This window comes from Dermacentor andersoni, chromosome 7 (genome assembly GCF_023375885.2).
Source record: "Dermacentor andersoni chromosome 7, qqDerAnde1_hic_scaffold, whole genome shotgun sequence".
In the NCBI taxonomy this organism is placed as follows: Eukaryota; Metazoa; Arthropoda; class Arachnida; order Ixodida; family Ixodidae; genus Dermacentor; species Dermacentor andersoni.
Window position 1 is genome coordinate 95,735,074 of NC_092820.1, and position 17,750 is coordinate 95,752,823.

General features: G+C 47.5%; 1 protein-coding gene across 2 annotated transcripts in view; it reads left to right on the forward strand.

Annotated features, from left to right (window-relative positions):
* The first annotated feature begins 2,152 nt into the window (after positions 1-2,152).
* LOC129385822 (uncharacterized) overlaps positions 2,153-17,750 on the forward strand; it is a 35,427-nt gene continuing 19,829 nt past the window's right edge. Inside the window, exons 1-2 of one of the 2 annotated variants that reach the window (XM_072289282.1) lie at positions 2,153-2,332; positions 3,692-3,747. In XM_072289282.1, coding sequence (XP_072145383.1) covers positions 2,296-2,332; positions 3,692-3,747 — 93 coding nt within the window. In that variant the 5' untranslated portion in view covers positions 2,153-2,295. The remainder of the gene's footprint in view (positions 2,333-3,691; positions 3,748-17,750) is intronic. The other variant, XM_072289281.1, reaches the window with a different exon arrangement.

Here is a 17,750-nt window from a genome sequence, read left to right on the forward strand (position 1 = left end):
GGACGTACGGTCTCAAAGTCATCTCACTTCTACTTATACGGGACGTCGACAACGATGTCATTGGTGACGCCGACGGCAGAAATTTGTCTGGAGTGTCCATATATTTCTGCTGCAATAAAATAACGCATGCGTTGCTGAAAAGAAGGACGGGGGAAGGGGGGAGGGGTTCGATTGCACACGTTATACAGACAACATGTTAAGACCGAGAGAGTCAACAAGAACAGACAATACGAATGCACAAAACGACTAAAAACACTAAGCAACGAACCGATTAATACATTATCGTTGCTTTACATTAATCGGATACGCAAGAAGAGCCTGCGTACTTTAAGTCACCGAAGGGCAACTGACGTACGCGCCCCTCGTCCTGTGAATATATATGGCCTGTCGAGTAAGTTGTCGAGAGTATATATAGATTTGTCGAGTAAGCTGGCCTTTTGTCCCGCGTCCTTTAGCCGCCAGTTAAAGCTTCAAAGCAGACGTACTGCTGGTATACGCTTCAGGTACGCGGGGACTCAGCAGTGCACCTATTAAGTAGCAAATCTCGTACTCCATGAAATTGGCCTATGCTCTTCTACACTGGCCAATTTTGTTGGCACGGTTTCAGTTGTGGCACTTGTAACCAGGCTTAGTGTATTCTTTTTTGGTTATTTATGAACACCCCTCGTCAGGTTTAAAGAAATTCACAAACGATACCTTTATATTTCTGCTCCTATTTAATGTGACCCATCAATGCCGCGGGAATACGCCGTAAATAAATGGTTCAATATATAATATGTACGGCAGAAAATTTTCTTGAAGTAACAAATTTTACTTTATCCATTGCTTAATATTCTGTCGCTCAGAGTGTAGGAGTGTGAAGCCCAATAGAAACCTCTGGAGGAACATACGCATTAAGTCGGCAGCATTATTTTACCTATGGGAGGTACGTATATCTTGCTCAATGAAGGCAAGAGCTTCGTTAGTCAGGTTACATATTAGACCGGATTGTTGCTTCTTAGCCAAAGAACAAGAGCTGTGCATAAAGTTTTGTAAAACTTGCTATTGCCCATTTATGTGAAAAAGAAGTAACGAAATAAAGAAAGCCATGTCGTTCTTTTTGTGCGTGATAAGAAGTTTCAAGCTACCAAATATTTTGCAACTGTAACCTAGTGTGACAAGAAACTGTCAGACATAGTATGTTTCTTATAATTATCAAGAGATTCTGATCGAGTAATAAAAAAAACGGTATATGGAATTATTCCCCCCTTTTTTTATGCCATGCACATCCTGCCCACCAAGTCTGCCTATTTGTGTGAGTAAAACCAGTGTCTTTACTCTCCTAGTTCAAATAAAAATAAATAGCGTAGGTAGACCAGTCATAGGAAGCGGTATCGCACAATATCTTATAGTCTTTCATTGGAGTGAGCGATAAAACCACCATTCTGTGCTTCCTTGAAGGGAAGCAGTGATTTCTTTTTTGTATGTGACTCTCGTATTGTTTAGTAAACAAGTTCCCTCGATAAAATGAACTTTTAGCAGCCGAGGGCTTTTGACATGACGACTAACTACAATAGACTGTCACTGTAGAACGAGAAGTCAGCAGCAGACGTTCTCCAGCATCGACACTTCTGATCAAGAAGATGTATATCGCTTGTTTTTCGACGTTATTGGCTCATCACCTTGTGGGGACAAGCTGTACGATGTTCCTTCTTTCTCTTATGCCTTTTTGGTCAATTTAAATGTTGATTGTGCTGTCAATATCGTTTGCTATTTGAAGACCCGACGAACGAGCACTCACATTTTTGGAAAAACAAAAAAGCCACAGGATTTGTCTTGTCAGGGTCGCTCTGTTTGACTTGCTCTTATTGTCTTATTGTCTTATCATCTTATTGTCGAACTTTATGATTTGTTCCGCTCTGTTTCCCGCTATTCTTCCAATAGTTCCTTCATCTCTGCCAGAATATGTATTTTCTTTTCTATATAAGACGATGGTGCAAGACTAATTTTATGGACGTAAAAACCTAAAAGGCAAACTAGCACGTGAATTTGTTCCCACGTCACATATCAGAATTGTTCGAGAGTCTAAGCCGAGTTGGATGACATCTTTTTTTTTTCGTAAGTTTGTGGGGTTCCATCTTGATGGCAAAGTAGAGGGGCAAAATATAAGCAGTTCATCCGATTCCTACCTAACATGCCCGCGCGGACTTCGCGGGGGCCAGTTTGCATTTTCTTCGTGCGTTGTGCTTTGCTTGTTTGTTCAAAATCTAATTCAAGCGCGCAAGGTTGTAGTGGAAGCTGGAGAGGTTGGGGAATATGGGGTGCCCTAGAAATCTGCGGCTCGTCCTTTGTGGTAAGTCAGTGCATGGGCGCAGCTTTCATATTAATTTGACAGCTCCCTACGAGAACAAGGTAGCCTAATATTAAAATAAGTGGTTCCATAAGCTCTTTTCTAGTAAAATATATCCTTGTATACGTTGACCGCCGTTTGCCCTGAAGCACTCGTGGAGATTATGACTCCGAGTCTAATATACTCGATCATCCAAAGAAGGCATAAAATGGATATGAAGCATTCCGCAGAAGGAAGATATGAAATAGTTTCAGTGGTTTTATAGATCAATGGCACAATAACTGGGATCATGAATTAAGTAAACCAACTGGCAAGAACAGCTGCGCTACTCTCCAGATATGAGTTAAAGCTACACTGCGCTTTGGAACATACCAACTACAGGCTCTCATTGCAGTGAATAAAATGATGTTTACAACTTCATAAACGAAGGCGAACGTGCTCATCTTGACCTCGCCCTTCATCCCCCCTTCGGAGGCCCGGCTTACTTAGATACCGAACCAGACCCAATCGTACCAAATTGTCTTTTCAAAATTAGTAATTTACTTTGTGTACAGAATCCTCCCTGAGAAATATGACGTGTATCCGCGCAATTTTTAAAGTGTGTTTTTACTCTATGCGCCGTTGGCCATTTTTGGCCCCATGGCTTGATAACGCGGGATTTTCCGCTTCATGAGACATGTAATGCTTTCTCATTAAAAAAACAAACCATCTTTCTAAATACACTGCAGAATTGCTTCGCAAGCTTTCGCAATTCGGTGAAACACCTAACCATGTGACATTACAAAGCTATAGGGAGAACAACAATTTGGAAAATGCCGCTTTAATTTGCGAAATAACGAATGTAAAAGCTCCGTGCCCCTAAGCAAACTTCGTGATATAGTTCAAAAAGAAGTACAGTCTAATGGCGATGTGAGCTCATTTGCGCTTGTTTGAGGGTAAATAGATTGGTTATAATGCAAATTCTATAGCTCCGTGAATAATGAAGAAGGCATGTGCTGTTAGATATTCGTGGCAAATGCGCGTAGTTTGGGCCGATGCTCTAATCGTCATCCATCGTCTCTTATAGTACAAAGCTAACATTATCAGTGGCTGCCCTCCCAGTTTCACTTTGGGTTGATCAAGTACACCACCTCTCCAGCGAAAAAAAACTTTGGGTGTATATTTCCCTTGTATTGATTCATGCAACCATAAACACTTGCGTTCGGCATGTTTGTGAATCGCGCTATATATATATGCTAAATAAAACTCAGATATCCTTATGCTAAAGTGTTCTCAAAGTGTAAAATTAAAAGGTGTACCGACTTCCATAAGTAAACTTATGTGCTAAAAGAAGTTTGGTTATGCTCTTGATGTATATTTCAGTGATCGTGCTTGCGGTAGTAGCTGATAAAGCCTACGGAAAAGCATTAGGAGAACAGGTGAGCTATTGTGGTACCTTAACGCTGTTTTCATTTACACACATATATATTTCACTAATCACACCCCCAGAACCCCCCTATATATATAGAATGATGAGAAGCACACCATCGTAGTTATCTTCGGTTTACTTAAACAACAGTTTCGGCCGGTCCAGCGACAGATACTTTTGGGTAAATGAACCAAAGAAAGCAGCGAAGTTGTGCTTCTCATCTCTCTCTCTCTCTCTCTCTATATATATATATATATATATATATATATATATATATGCTTGTTTTCGGGTATGAGTGTGTGTGTGTTTGTGTGCGTGTTTGTTCATATGTATATCGCCCTTCTACTGCATGAGATAGAGATAGCTACACGAGATAGGAAGGGCAGGGAGGTTAACCGGATAAGCCTCTTGTTTGCTACCCTGCACTCGGAGAAGGGCAAGGGGAAATGAAAGACAAACAACAGCGGTGAGAAAAGGCGAAACAACGGAAAAAAAAAGGTAGAGAGGGTCGTGGACGTCCATGAGAATTAAAGCTCTCCAACAGGCCACTCGGACCGTCTTGTGGTGTGACGACTGTATAGGACCACCAAGGTCTTTGAGTGTCCCGGGGTTCTACTAGTCAACATAAATATCCAAGAAAGTGGATGAGAAAACTGCGCCAGAGCATCGCACGCGAAATGCGAAGATTGTGGGATCGTTCCCCACCTGCCGCAAGTTGTTTTTTCATCCACTTTCCGTTCCGCCTATTAGGCACAAGTGATTTCCCCTATGTTCTCCTGGGTGTCGGTGTTTGTTGGCTTCTTATGATATGACTGATAAAAATCGGGCCCCTCCGTTAATGCCCTTTCTTCTCGTTTATGACTGTATAGGACGGTGTTCCAGGACTGTCGGCTCCGAAAGTGTCCGGTCATCAAGACCCGCCAGCACGGTCGCGAGTGACTGCCCGTTTGCGCTGTATCGGGGGCAATGACAAAGAACGTGTTCGATAGTTTCTTTGTCGCCCCAGTGGTCACATGCAACGCTTTCCTCCCATGCAATGTGGAAAGGAAACGACTCCGTAAATGCGACACAAAGCCACAATCAGTAAAGTGCCGTTGTCTCGAGTCGGGAAAATGGAGGTGGATGATGAAATTCAGGCACGGGCCCAGTCGATGTCGACGTCTGTGCTGGAAACTAAGTGTCTTCCACAGCGATTGTAAGGGATCATATGGAAGCACTCGAAGTTGCGCTGCTGTATCTGTTCTTGACAGCAGGATTGGCTCCTGCATGCCGTCTTCATGAGCAGATCGGGCAGCTTCATCGGTCAGTTCATTACTCATCATGCTACAGTGGCTAGGGAGCCACTGAAATGTAACGTCGTGTCCTTGCTCGACGAGGCTATGAAGGAGCTCTCGGATTTGCAGCACTAGTTGTTAGTAGGATCCACGGCGTAAGGCGTAAAGCCAGCAATGTAGCGCTGCCTTAGAGTCACTGAATATGCTCTACGTTTGAAGTGCCTCCTCTCTAATTATGCGTAATGGGCTACGAAGAGTAGCAAGCTCTGTGGCTGGTGATGTAGTCTGATGTGATGTCTTGAACTTCAAGGTGGTGGCTTTCGCAGAAAAATTACTTATCCTGCAGAATCGTTCATTGTGGTTGAATCATCACTGCATATAATAGTTAGATCATTGTATTGTTCGTACAGCAAGAGCTAGGAAATTTGCTCGAGAGCTGGCAATGAGAGTTGTGTCATCATTCGAATCCCTGCTATTGTGAGTCGAATTTGTGCCTGAGCTGAGCACCAAGGGGGAAGTAAAGCTCTCGCTGCAGCTGTTTAATCTGATGGCAGAATTACACGCTAAATCAGTGTCGTCTGACAAAAAGATGCACGTGGTGGGTACGTCTTCTGGCAGGGAGGCGATCTAGTGGAGAGAGGCGCGAGCAAGGTGCCTGACATGTGCTTTTAGCGCTTTCATAACAATGTGAGTCTTGGTTGGGCAGTTCTGCGCAATTGCAATGGTTTCGGATGTTGATGTGCATCGTGGCAGCCCTAGGCAAACCCTAAGCTTCTGAGCCTGAGCACTTTCCATTGTACGGATGCTAGTTCCATAGATGCTGGTCACCACTGCCAAGCTGTACTTTAGCTACCCGATAAACGTCGTCCAGTGCAGTAGAATCATCATGTGTTCTGAAGTACCCCAGGCTTTTCCTTCAAAAACCTTGAATTGATTAGAGATGGCTGCCAGGCGCTTCTTTAGGTAGGCCATGTGGGGACTCCATCAGAGGTCACGATAGATGATTAGAAACCTGTACGTCCTTACCTAAAAGATTATTTGACCTACAACATATTGTTTGGGCTTGTCCTCGTACACCCACACAGAAAAAAAATAATTAAGACCAGAGAGCAGTGGGAGACCGCGTTGCTCAGCTGTGCACCGGAAGACCAACTCAAGGCAATCCAGCAGGCCGAAGATGCCGCCAGGGCCCAAGGGCTCGAGGCCGTCATTTAGGTAGAGGCCTAGGTCTCAAATCTGCTGTGCACAAATAAAGTTTATTCCTCCTCCTCCTCCTCTATCGATGGATATGGCGTACGAAGTCATTGGCTTCCGGCTAAATGCCACCAATGCATATTTTCTGGAGAAATCTTGAGGCCTTGTTCCCTAAGGTACGGCGATATCAACGTGGCTGATTTTTGTAGCCTTGCTAGCACTTGAGGGCGCGTCACACTAGATGCCCAGACGCAGCTGTCATCGGCATAGATTGACAACTTCATTGTGTTTGGTAGAGATGAGACAACTGAGGACAAGGTTGATGAGTGTTGGGCTCAACACCGCGGTACTCCACGGTGTGCATAATGTTGATAGCTTGGGCCGTCTTCGTATTCACAAAGAGAGACCACACATCTAAAAAAAGGCGCGTCCAAAGTTAGTGTCCACCGCCGAGGCCAACCATTTCCAGAGCCTCTAATATAGCCTCATGCAGAACATTGTCATATGCTTCTTTGATGTTGATGAAGATGGTAACAGATAATCGCTTACACGCCTTTTGATTTTGAACGTACGTAACCAAGTCGATGACATTGTCAACAGAACATCGGTGATGCCGAAAGCCATCCACGGCTTCTGGGTAAATTTCATAGCGTTCAAGGTACAATTCAAGTCTGTCAAGGATCATTCGTTCTTTTACCTTCTCAATGCTACTAGCCAGCGCGATGTGGTGGTAGGAAGTAACCTCTAGAGGAGACTTGTCAGGTTTGAGGAGAGGTACCAGGCGACTGGTCTTCCCTTCTTTAGGAACGTATCCATCCTGCCAGGACTTATTGAATATGTGCAGGAATGCACATCGCGCCTGTTCACCGAGGTGGCACAATACACGGTAAAATATACCATCTAGACCAGGTGATGACGGCATATTACATAAGACAAATGCCGCGTCAAGCTCTTGAGTGGTGAACGGCAGATCCATGCTTGAATCATCCCGTGTGCCTATAACGTAATTAAAGGCAAGGGTACTCGCACCTACTGACTGGCCTGCTATCATAACACAGAAATCTTCCTCTACATCGAGGTCTTGTCGGCGTTGAAAGAACGCTAGGGCATTGAATGGGAAGCGCTGTTCCGGAATAGAACCTAAGCCTCTCACAGTTCTCCATATTTGAGACAATGGTTGACGAGGCTCAGGGAACTCACAATATTTTCTCCATCGCTCGAATTCCAGTTATTGATGCGACGCTGTATATTATTCTGAGTGCGACGGACTTCTTGCGTCGGTATCTTCGTTCGGCGCGACGATGAATCGCGCGAAGTCGGTCTAGCTCCAGGTCGAATTTCGAGTTACTCGGTGAGCATGTGAGCGTGCGCACATCACTCTGCGCCACTTCTTTGATAGCTTCTTCCAGTCCAGAGGCGAGGCAGTTTTGAGAAGCGTCCTCCAGCAGGTTCTAAAGCGAAGCTTTCTTTGCCTCTTCTTTTGACTTTCCCACTGCCGCCACCGCCGCCGCTGCTGCTGCTGCTGTGGGCTGCTGCTGCCACGCACACCGTGTCGGGGGGTGTTTCAGAGTGTGTTTATAGATGACAGGAGCGTGTAAGAAACTCGTTTTCACCCTACCGCGTCGAATGTGCGCAATACCCCCCGGGAGCTCCCTGACTGTCGCCACATTAGCCGCTTGGCAACTGTAATTATCGGTGACTCCTCTCAGAAGCATTGGAAAAAATGCAGTGCTTCCGTTTCTACTAACGTGCGAGGCCCGAGGGGACGCAGATAGAACTGTGGAGAGGAAGAGGCAGTTCCTTTACAAGAGAGGGGGGAGGTGACGTGAGAAGGCAAGGAAAGCCGACTACTATACGACAGCGGTTGCGGGGTTACAGGATAAGCTTAAGTTCAAGGTACGGTACAGTACGCTGCTGCTATTTCCGAAAAATAAATGCCGTGCAAATATGTCAAGAGGGCAACTTATGCAGGGCGCGCAGAAAGAGAGCCGCAATAATTGAAGCGAACTGCAGGGTTGAGGAGACAGTGAGGAAGCGGTGGACCGCCAAATCAACACTTCTGTGCCCGCCGCGTCTGCTTTGCGGCTATGGCATTGCTAGATGTCGTGCATTTGATTTCAATCGCGGCAGCCGCATTTCGACGGGGCAAATTTAGAAAATGCACGTGTACATAGATTTTGGAACATGTTAAATGAGATCACGGTGTCAAAATTAATCCGGAGTCCACCACTACGGTGTTCCTCATAATCCGATTGTGGTTTCGGCAGGTACAGCCCCATTATCTAATTCAAGTTTAATGCTTCTGCTGCAATGCGATCTGCCATGTGACGCAATGACAACGCTCAACCCTCTCAAAGTTATAAAATATGGCGCACAACAACGCCTTAAGCAAACACCTCTCCCTGTGTGTTCTGTGTACTGCGCAGCCAAGCAGCAGTGGTGCACGCAAGGTTACGTTTAACATCAACTCACCACTCTCGTGTTAGCCTAAACGTTCAAGAAATTAAGCCTTACCGGTCAACATGACCGCTAATTATCGTCAATCAAAGCATCCAGCACGGAAAGCTTCACTTGCATCGATTCCCACAGTGCGTGGAATCTGCGTAATTCTTTAAACACATTCGAATCTATTCGTCGTAGTGCGTTAGGCTGATGGGTGTTAGACATCCCGTCGATCTTAAGCTAAGTAGGGATGTGATCGCTCCCATGTGTCTGAATGTCCAAAAACAACTTAAGCGGGTAGTAAAGCAGCGTGATATTCTGCATGAGAAAATCAATAGGATTGCACGTTTCCTTTAGTTTTCTTGTTACAAACACTATGGTGGACCTAGTTTGTTGAATTCAAGAAAAACTACAGCCACAGAAACAAGAAAACAACGAAAGCCTTTCGCACTGGCTGAAGAAAAGCGAGAATAACGGACGAAAGGTAGACAGGTCAAGCAGAGTAAGCATCCTGTTGGCTACACGGTTCGCACTTCACTGTTGGCTACACACTTCAGCGTATTACAAAGGGCTTTACTGCCTACTTTTACGGCTACACTGTCTGAGTGTTCTATCGCGACAATCACACAAAAACTCACTTTATATGCCTCTGAAACCGCTTTTAAGTTTGGTGATGTGACATTCCTTTTAGGAGTTTCTCTTGTTTATGACTACACAGCTGAATTACAGAATAAATCACGGCAAACACGGCACTTCTGAATGCATACTCTGTGTGTTTTCTGCACATGAAATTTGACATCCGATGCAATGTCAAATACTGCCAATTTGCAAACTCAGAAATTTTCCGGTAGTGAAACTACTACGGGTTGATGGAGATGCTTCATAACTTAGTTGCCTGTACCTAACGCACAAAACTATTTACAATACATTCACACGTAGCCTAACAGGGGCCAAGATAGTGGCCCTATAACAATCGGGAACACGTCCTCTTCCTCCTCTTCTGTGGCACCACACTGCGGTGGCTGTTTCGTACCATCACCCCCGGTACTAGGAGCACTATTCCTCTGCTTAAGCTACACAGCCATGGTGAAAGGTGTGTGCGATACGGCTTTAGTCTCGCTACGTGAACTATGTCACTTGCAGGTGACGATGATGCTGAGGGTTGGCCGGGGATGGTTTCCTCTGTGACACCGATCTGATGTCGCACGATACAGTATAGACCAGTGTAAGGTGACAGCAGCTTTTCGGAGAGCCCCATGCGGCGGATGGCTGACCAGAGAACCCGGAGAAAAGTGCCCGTCGTGATCATGGTAATCATAGAGGCGACTCTGCTGGTCCTGTGAGGCCTGCAGACGGAAACGGGTGAGGTGCTGCACGTGATCGGCGCGTGCGTTCGTGTCGCGTGCGTATTCAGTGGCGAAACGGGCGGGCAAGGGCATCAAGGAGTCCAAGGGCAACACTGGTTGGCGGCTGCATATAAGGTAGACTGGTGAATAGTCGGCGGTGTCGCGACGCGGTTTATTATACGCGAACGTCATTATAGTAAATGAAGATCCCACTCGTGGTGGTCGGCCACACCGTACTTCGAAAGGGGCTCCGTGATGGTCCTGCGGAGGTGCTCCGTGAAGCTGTTGGCCTGTGGGTGGTATGCCGTGTTGAATTTGTGATTTTCGAGCAGAAGCGGAGCATGTCTTCGACGACTGCCGAGAGAAAGCTAAGGCCACGGTCAGTTAGTAACTGGCGTGGAGCACCGTGCACTAAAATGATATCGTAGAGTAGAAAATCAGAGACGTCAGTAGGGTCACTTGTCGGGAGGGCTTTTGTGATCGCGTACCACGTAGCGTAATTGGTAGCGAAGGGGGACTCTTTTATATCTGCAGCCTGAGCGAGGAAACTGTCCAAGTAGGTCTAGACCCACTGGGAAAAGAGATAAGTGCGGATCATTGACTGACCAGAGACATTCAGGGGGAAGAGCGGAGGGCTTCTGCCAACGCTAACAGGCTCACAAGTGTCAACATAACGCCGCACGGAGCGGACGAGACCTGGCCAAAAGAAGCGACGGTGAACACGCTCTTATGTGCGCGAGGTGCTGAAGTGCCCAGCCAAAGGAGCGTGGTGAAGCTGGTGGAGGTCAGCTGAACGCAACTGTGATGGGATGGCGAGCAGAAGGTCAGGGCCATGGGGATCAAAATAACGGCGGTATAATGTCCTCTCTTTGAGAAGCATCCAGAGAGAGCGGCGTCACCAGGCGTTGACTCTAGCCGGCCGATGAGAGCTCGAAACGAAGGATCGCGGCGTTGCTCGTTGCCCATTTGAAGCAGCTGTGACACAGAGAAAACATAAGCGACGGCGGCGGCATCTACCGGTTCTTCCACGGGGTAGCGGGACCAACAATCTGCATCCTGGTGCAAGCATCCCCCTTATATGCGACGGAAAAGGTATATTCTTGCAGGCCTAAAGGGCCCTTGAGCGAAGATAGCCAGCAGAGAGCGTTATGGTCCATGATGACAAAGAATGAACTTCTGTACAAGTATGGACGAAACTATGCGACCGCCCCCACAAAGCAAGGCACTCGCACTCTGTGATTAAATAATTGTGCTCGGCGGGTTATAGAAGTCGGCTGGCGTAAGCTATAAACCGATTACGGTTATGTCGAGACTGGCATGGCGCTAACACTGCGCCTATTCTGCGACTAACTGCATCCGTTCGTACTTTGGTTGAGGCAGACAGGTCAAAGAAGGCCAGGTTTGGAGGCGTAGTAAGGAGAGTAGTCAGATGAGAAAAAGATGCGGCATTATTCGGACCCAACGAGAACAGGACATCTTTACAAAATGGATCCTTTATAATACGCCGTAAATAGGAGCAGCACTCTACAAAACTACGAACGTCTTTTGTAGACTTTGGGACAGGAAACTGCAAAAGGACAATTTCGTACGGATCAGGTTGCACGCGTCTTCCATCCACGAGGTGTCTAAGGAAGCTGATTTGGCGGTGAGCAAAGTGACATTTTTAAGAGTTCAATTGGAGACCGGCTCGGCGGAACACAACAAGAATCGCTGAAAGACTATCCTGACGCGTGCCGAATGTGGGCGACGGAACGATGACGTCGTCCAAATAGCACAAACCGGTGGACCACTTGAACCCCTGAGACAAAGAGTGCATCCTTCGTTCGAAAGTGGCCGCCGTGTTACAGAGACCGAAAGGCATCACCTTGAACTGTTAAATACCGCGAGGGGAAACAAATGCAGCCTTCTCTACGTACAGTTCGTCGACGGCAATCTGCCAATAGCCGTCCGTCGATAGAAGAAAAAAATCTGTGCGCAAGCGATCCGTCCAGATGGTTAACCAGCGTAGCTGAAACGTGCAGCCCCGGTGTTTATCAGTGGGTTGATCCCGACGGTTCATTAAACGGCGGCTTGGTAGGCGGATGGACCCTCTGTAAGCAATAGCTGCTTGCACTCAGTTGCACAAGCCTGTTCTTGTGCCCAGGCTACAGCATCGGCACGGCGTAGACGAGCTCGTTGCCGGCTGGGCTCGCGGCGTTGCTGATCGAAAGGTGCCTGTTCCTAAAGAGTACGTGTCACGCGTGGCGCACCCATTTTGGATACGGATAGAAACTTCTGCGCGCGCTCGGCTGTGAAGAACAGCGACGTTACTACTGGCGCAGCCGATCGCGCACCTCTTTTTTTCTTTTTCGCACTTGCGCATGGGGTTACGCCGAAGCTTTCGGCGTACAGGCAACATACGTATGGACGGACGGACGGGTCCTCCAGTCATATGCAGCTTCGCTGTAACAGGTGAAACCCTACAGGCAGTCTAGAGCGTCATCAATACGTAGCAAAGTGTAAACGTTCTTATTGTGATTTTGTTCAGTTGGCGATAATCTATTGCAAAAGCATCACGATCGATTTTTCTTTTTGACAAGTACCACCGCAGAAGCCCAGCGACTAAAGGAAGGATCGGTTATGTCCTTTTAAAGCATCGTTTTAACTTCCTGTTGGATAATTGCTCGTTCCGACGCGGAAATACAATATTGACGTCGGGAAGTAGGGTTTGCATCGACAGTATTTATAGTATTTATGTGATTTGTCACGACGGACGTTTGCCCTAAGAGCAAAGGTCCAAAGTAAAAGTGAGTGATTGCCGAAGTAAAAATGTCGCGACAGCTTTCATGAACGTGGCAGAGGGCTTCTGCTTGAGCAGGTGGAGGGTCAGACGAAAGCATCTTTGTCATGTTGACGCCACTGACGTGGGATGATGTCGCGTTATGGGCCGAGGTGCAAGAACCATCGACTATGAAGGGCTCTACGTGATCATCCTGCACAGAGCTAATTTCAGCCAATGAGATTCCTTGTGGGAGGACTTGCGCGGTTAGCGCGAAATTGACAAGGAGAAGGCAGGAGCGGTTGCCAGTAATTGTCAGTAGATTGTACGGAACGGTAATACCATGTGTAAGCATAATGACCAGAATTGGTGTGACCATGTAATTGCCGTCAGTTACAGCTGATCTGGAAAACAAGTCGATGTGCGTAACAGATTCAGACGGGTGGCGAATAAAATCAACGCAGCTTAAACGAATTTTAGGTGGGTCCGCAGGGTCAGCAAGAAAGAGCAAGTCAAGGGGAAGTGAGCTGGCCGAACAAACAATGAGGCCAGAGTGAGTAGGTAGAAAATGCAGACCCAGAATCAGCTCGTGAGAGCAAAGCTCGATGACGATGAAGAGAACTACGGTGGTTCTCTCAGTGATGGTGAATGATGATGCGTCATAGGAAGACGCGTGATGTGTTGGGGTAATCGGGGACTTTTAGCATGCTCGAGACGGCGGCATTCCTTCAGGATAGTATCTAGCAGGTTGATGACGTCGTCAGAAACGCCTTCGAGGACGTGGCTAACGTTAACGTCCTCCGACGTGTTCGGGTCGACCTTGCTACAAAGGGCCAAGACGTCGCGAAGGAACAACACGTAGGACAAGGTCAACATAATCTTGGGGCAAAGGCCTTATTTCTATTGAGTTCGCGACCAAACGGATTGCCAAGAAGGTCACGGAGCTTCTCTTTGAAGAGATCTCAGCTGGTGAGCTTCTCTACGTGAGTCTGGAAGCATGCCCGTGGAGTGCCGTTGAGGTAGAAAAGAACGTTGGCAACCATAGTAGCTGGATCCTACATGTGAGTGGTGGTTACACGTTCGTACAAGCGGAGCTACTTGTCAAAAACAGGACAGTCGACTCCGGTAAAAGCGCCAGGATGCCGAGGGGAAAAACTTGTGACGTAGGTTGTGGTGTCAGTCGTAGAGGCTCGTGTAGATGGAATGACGCAAATAGGAGCCGAAGTTGCATTGTCGGCTTTGCGACTGCTGCGAAGCTCCATGGCGGCTACGGGGAATTTAGGCCTCCACCAGATAATGTTACCTGTAGCTGATGCAGAACGCTATTTACAGCATATTTGCACGTAGGCCTATGGTTACAAAGATGGCGCCCCCCTAACAATTCGGAACACGTCGCCTTCCTCCTCTTCAGTGGAGCCACACTGTGGCGGCTGTTCTGTATCAATATTTAGGGTAATGGCTCTTTGCGCTATAGTCTTCCTATTCAGCAGCAACTGTCCCCAACTAAGAATGAAAGCTTGGAAGCAGCAAGAAACAATTCCCGGCGTGTTTGTCTCGGCGTTCGTGCTACGAATTCGGGAAACAATCCACAAACGTATTAAGCACGTGGTTCGAAACAAGAATAATTTCTTGAGTAATATCCGAATGCAAACCAATTCTGGATTCGGGCAACCTGTTGGCGAAATTGAACTTACTATACCAAAATAGGTGCCATAGATCATGCCACTTCCGTTCCCTCCATGATACTGTCACGTCTGCACATTCGAAAGTGCATTCCTAGAATAGAGTCCCAAAAAAAACACGCCTCAAACGGCATTCTTACAGACAGCACTGGCCTTCATGAGCGTGAAGTACACCACTACCAGGCACATACGGCTCCTCTACACAATATATTGTCACGTAGTAGCGACAGTGAATAATACAGCGGTAAACCTTCGAGTGACGAAACTAACTTTCATTGGGCGAACTTGTACCCACAAGAGCACGTTACACTGAAAGCGCAGTAACAGCGGGGAACACCGTCGGCCATCGTCGAAATCGGATCTGCGGGGCAAGCGCGGCGGCTTTTATAAATGAGTCTGCAAGGGTTCCAGAATATTCCCTGGTGGCCGCGTGTCTTTCAGAAAGTTTTACACAATTGGCGTCGCGCATACAAACAATCAGATTACACAAGGTCCAGTGACAACAGACGGCGGATAGAGCCCTTATAATATTCGAGAAACTTCCGATATATGCACGTGCGTCCGGCGCTGAGCGATAACATTTCTTAGACGGTGAAACGTGGTTACCCCATAAAGCGATGAACTACGTACTATGGCAACTTCATTCGGAATGGGCAATTTTCACAGGCTAGAAAGCAACATGACAAGCCTGTGTGCGAAAAGCACTAGACCGAAGGATCACAGTTTCGCCCATGACTTAGCATACCTACACCATTTGGCGTCTAAGACCGGACGTGCGATAGCGTTTTAGTGGTTTCCAGAAGATTGTAGTCTAGTAGGTAGCGAAGTTGCTGATGAAATAACCCACAGTGGCTATGACCACATAAAATTTATAACAGTATGTTCCACTAGACGAGAGGCTTCAGCTTTGGCGAAGCGGTATGTACTCAATGAACTGCACAGACGTCTTCACTTTCAGGCGATTGCCATTTTTCTTCAACATTGACCCAGAGCTATAAGCAAGGCTGTCACATTGCCTATGGACCTGGAGACCTTCAATCACCAGATTGAACTTAACGTTGCATACACGAGCAGTCTTTTTCGCAATAGCTACACAAGTCCGTGTCGTGACCCTGCGGCATGAGTGACGAACTTACTGAGAAGGGTGACATCAATATCAAATAAACATGGAAAAGCTCGACCAAGGCCTCTTGACATGGATACGATTATTCTGTCCCTGGCTTTGCCCATCAAAACTGCGCAACAACTTAGGGGCTATCATTTCGAGTGCTATTTGTTTGTGTCTGTCTGTCTGTCTGTCTGTCTGTCTGTCTGTCTGTCTGTCTGTCTGTCTGTCTGTCTGTCTGTCTGTCTGTCTGTCTGTCTGTCTGTCTGTCTGTCTGTCTGTCTGTCTGTCTGTCTGTCTGTCTGTCTGTCTGTCTGTCTGTCTGTCTGTCTGTCTGTCTGTCTGTCTGTCTGTCTGTCTGTCTGTCTGTCTGTCTGTCTGTCTGTCTGTCTGTCTGTCTGTCTGTCTGTCTGTCTGTCTGTCTGTCTGTCTGTCTGTCTGTCTGTCTGTCTGTCTGTCTGTCTGTCTGTCTGTCTGTCTGTCTGTCTGTCTGTCTGTCTGTCTGTCTGTCTGTCTGTCTGTCTGTCTGTCTGTCTGTCTGTCTGTCTGTCTGTCTGTCTGTCTGTCTGTCTGTCTGTCTGTCTGTCTGTCTGTCTGTCTGTCTGTCTGTCTGTCTGTCTGTCTGTCTGTCTGTCTGTCTGTCTGTCTGTCTGTCTGTCTGTCTGTCTGTCTGTCTGTCTGTCTGTCTGTCTGTCTGTCTGTCTGTCTGTCTGTCTGTCTGTCTGTCTGTCTGTCTGTCTGTCTGTCTGTCTGTCTGTCTGTCTGTCTGTCTGTCTGTCTGTCTGTCTGTCTGTCTGTCTGTCTGTCTGTCTGTCTGTCTGTCTGTCTGTCTGTCTGTCTGTCTGTCTGTCTGTCTGTCTGTCTGTCTGTCTGTCTGTCTGTCTGTCTGTCTGTCTGTCTGTCTGTCTGTCTGTCTGTCTGTCTGTCTGTCTGTCTGTCTGTCCGTCCGTCCGTCCGTCCGTCCGTCCGTCCGTCCGTCCGTCCGTCCGTCCGTCCGTCCGTCTGTCTGTCTGTCTGTCTGTCCGTCCGTCCGTCCGTCCGTCCGTCCGTCCGTCCGTCCGTCCGTCCGTCCGTCCGTCCGTCCGTCCGTCCGTCCGTCCTGATCTTACGTTATCGTTTTGTCTCCTACCTCGGTAAATTTGTACTGCGTACCCGAATGGGTAGTGCATCGATCTGCTGTTCTTTGTCAAGAGTTCAAAACCAACCATTGAACTAATCTGGCTCTCTGAGTAGGTGGCAAGGTATACATAGGGGCCACTCTTCAACAATAAATTCTCCTATGCGCCGGCATGGGTCACTGTAGGTGCGGGACTGGGTAGCTGGCACTCTTCGAAGAAAAACTTCGACTCCGCTCTGTCTGTGCTGGTCTTCAAGGAACGTCTTTGACACCGATTTTGGTAGCTAAGTATATGCCACTGGGAATGTGACACTGTACAATAGCGAAAAAGACTTAAATTTTTCCACATCACGAGGGTTCATCGAGGGCAGCAAACCGACACATTAGTAAGCTGTGCAATGACAGCACTCGGTATGTGCCAATGTTCAATGAACGGCTATCACGTCAACGCTTTAGCAAGCTGCGCCTTGAATGTACAGTCGCGATCAATTTGAAGGTGATCGCGCGAGCATCGACTGGCGGGCCTTCCAAGCAGCATAGCGGCCGATTTCGGAACTGCGAACATAAAAATTGCGCTGCCTTCTTCCCCTATTATGCTCTTCCAGGCTGCAACCATCACCCCCAAGACCAACTCGCCACATTTTCGTGCTTGTTTCCCTTTCATGGCAATGATCTATGTGCGTCGCTTCCTCATGCATATCTTGGCTAACAATGACGCCTCTGTGCAAAAGCTCATAACGCAATCGAAATGAATTCGCAGGCTACACCGTGAACGGTGACGGGAGTGACAGCTTTTCAGGGAACACCAAAAGAGAGAGAGAGGGGAGCTATTTGATGTTTCCCTCTCGACCGACGGTGATGACGTAACGTGGCGCTGCTCCTAGTTTTGGTCGCCACTCGAGCGATCACCTTCAAGTTGATCGCGACTGTACCGCGTATGTACCGCTCTTCAATGAACTTCTCGCCAACTTGGGTCAATGAATTTGTGGCATTTGTTGTGCGATAAGCGAGGGAAGATTTCTCGGAGTTCGCAGGCAACAGCGCGCCACGCTTGTTGCCTCGGAGGCCGCATGCGAGTTCTCGGCAGCGCCACCA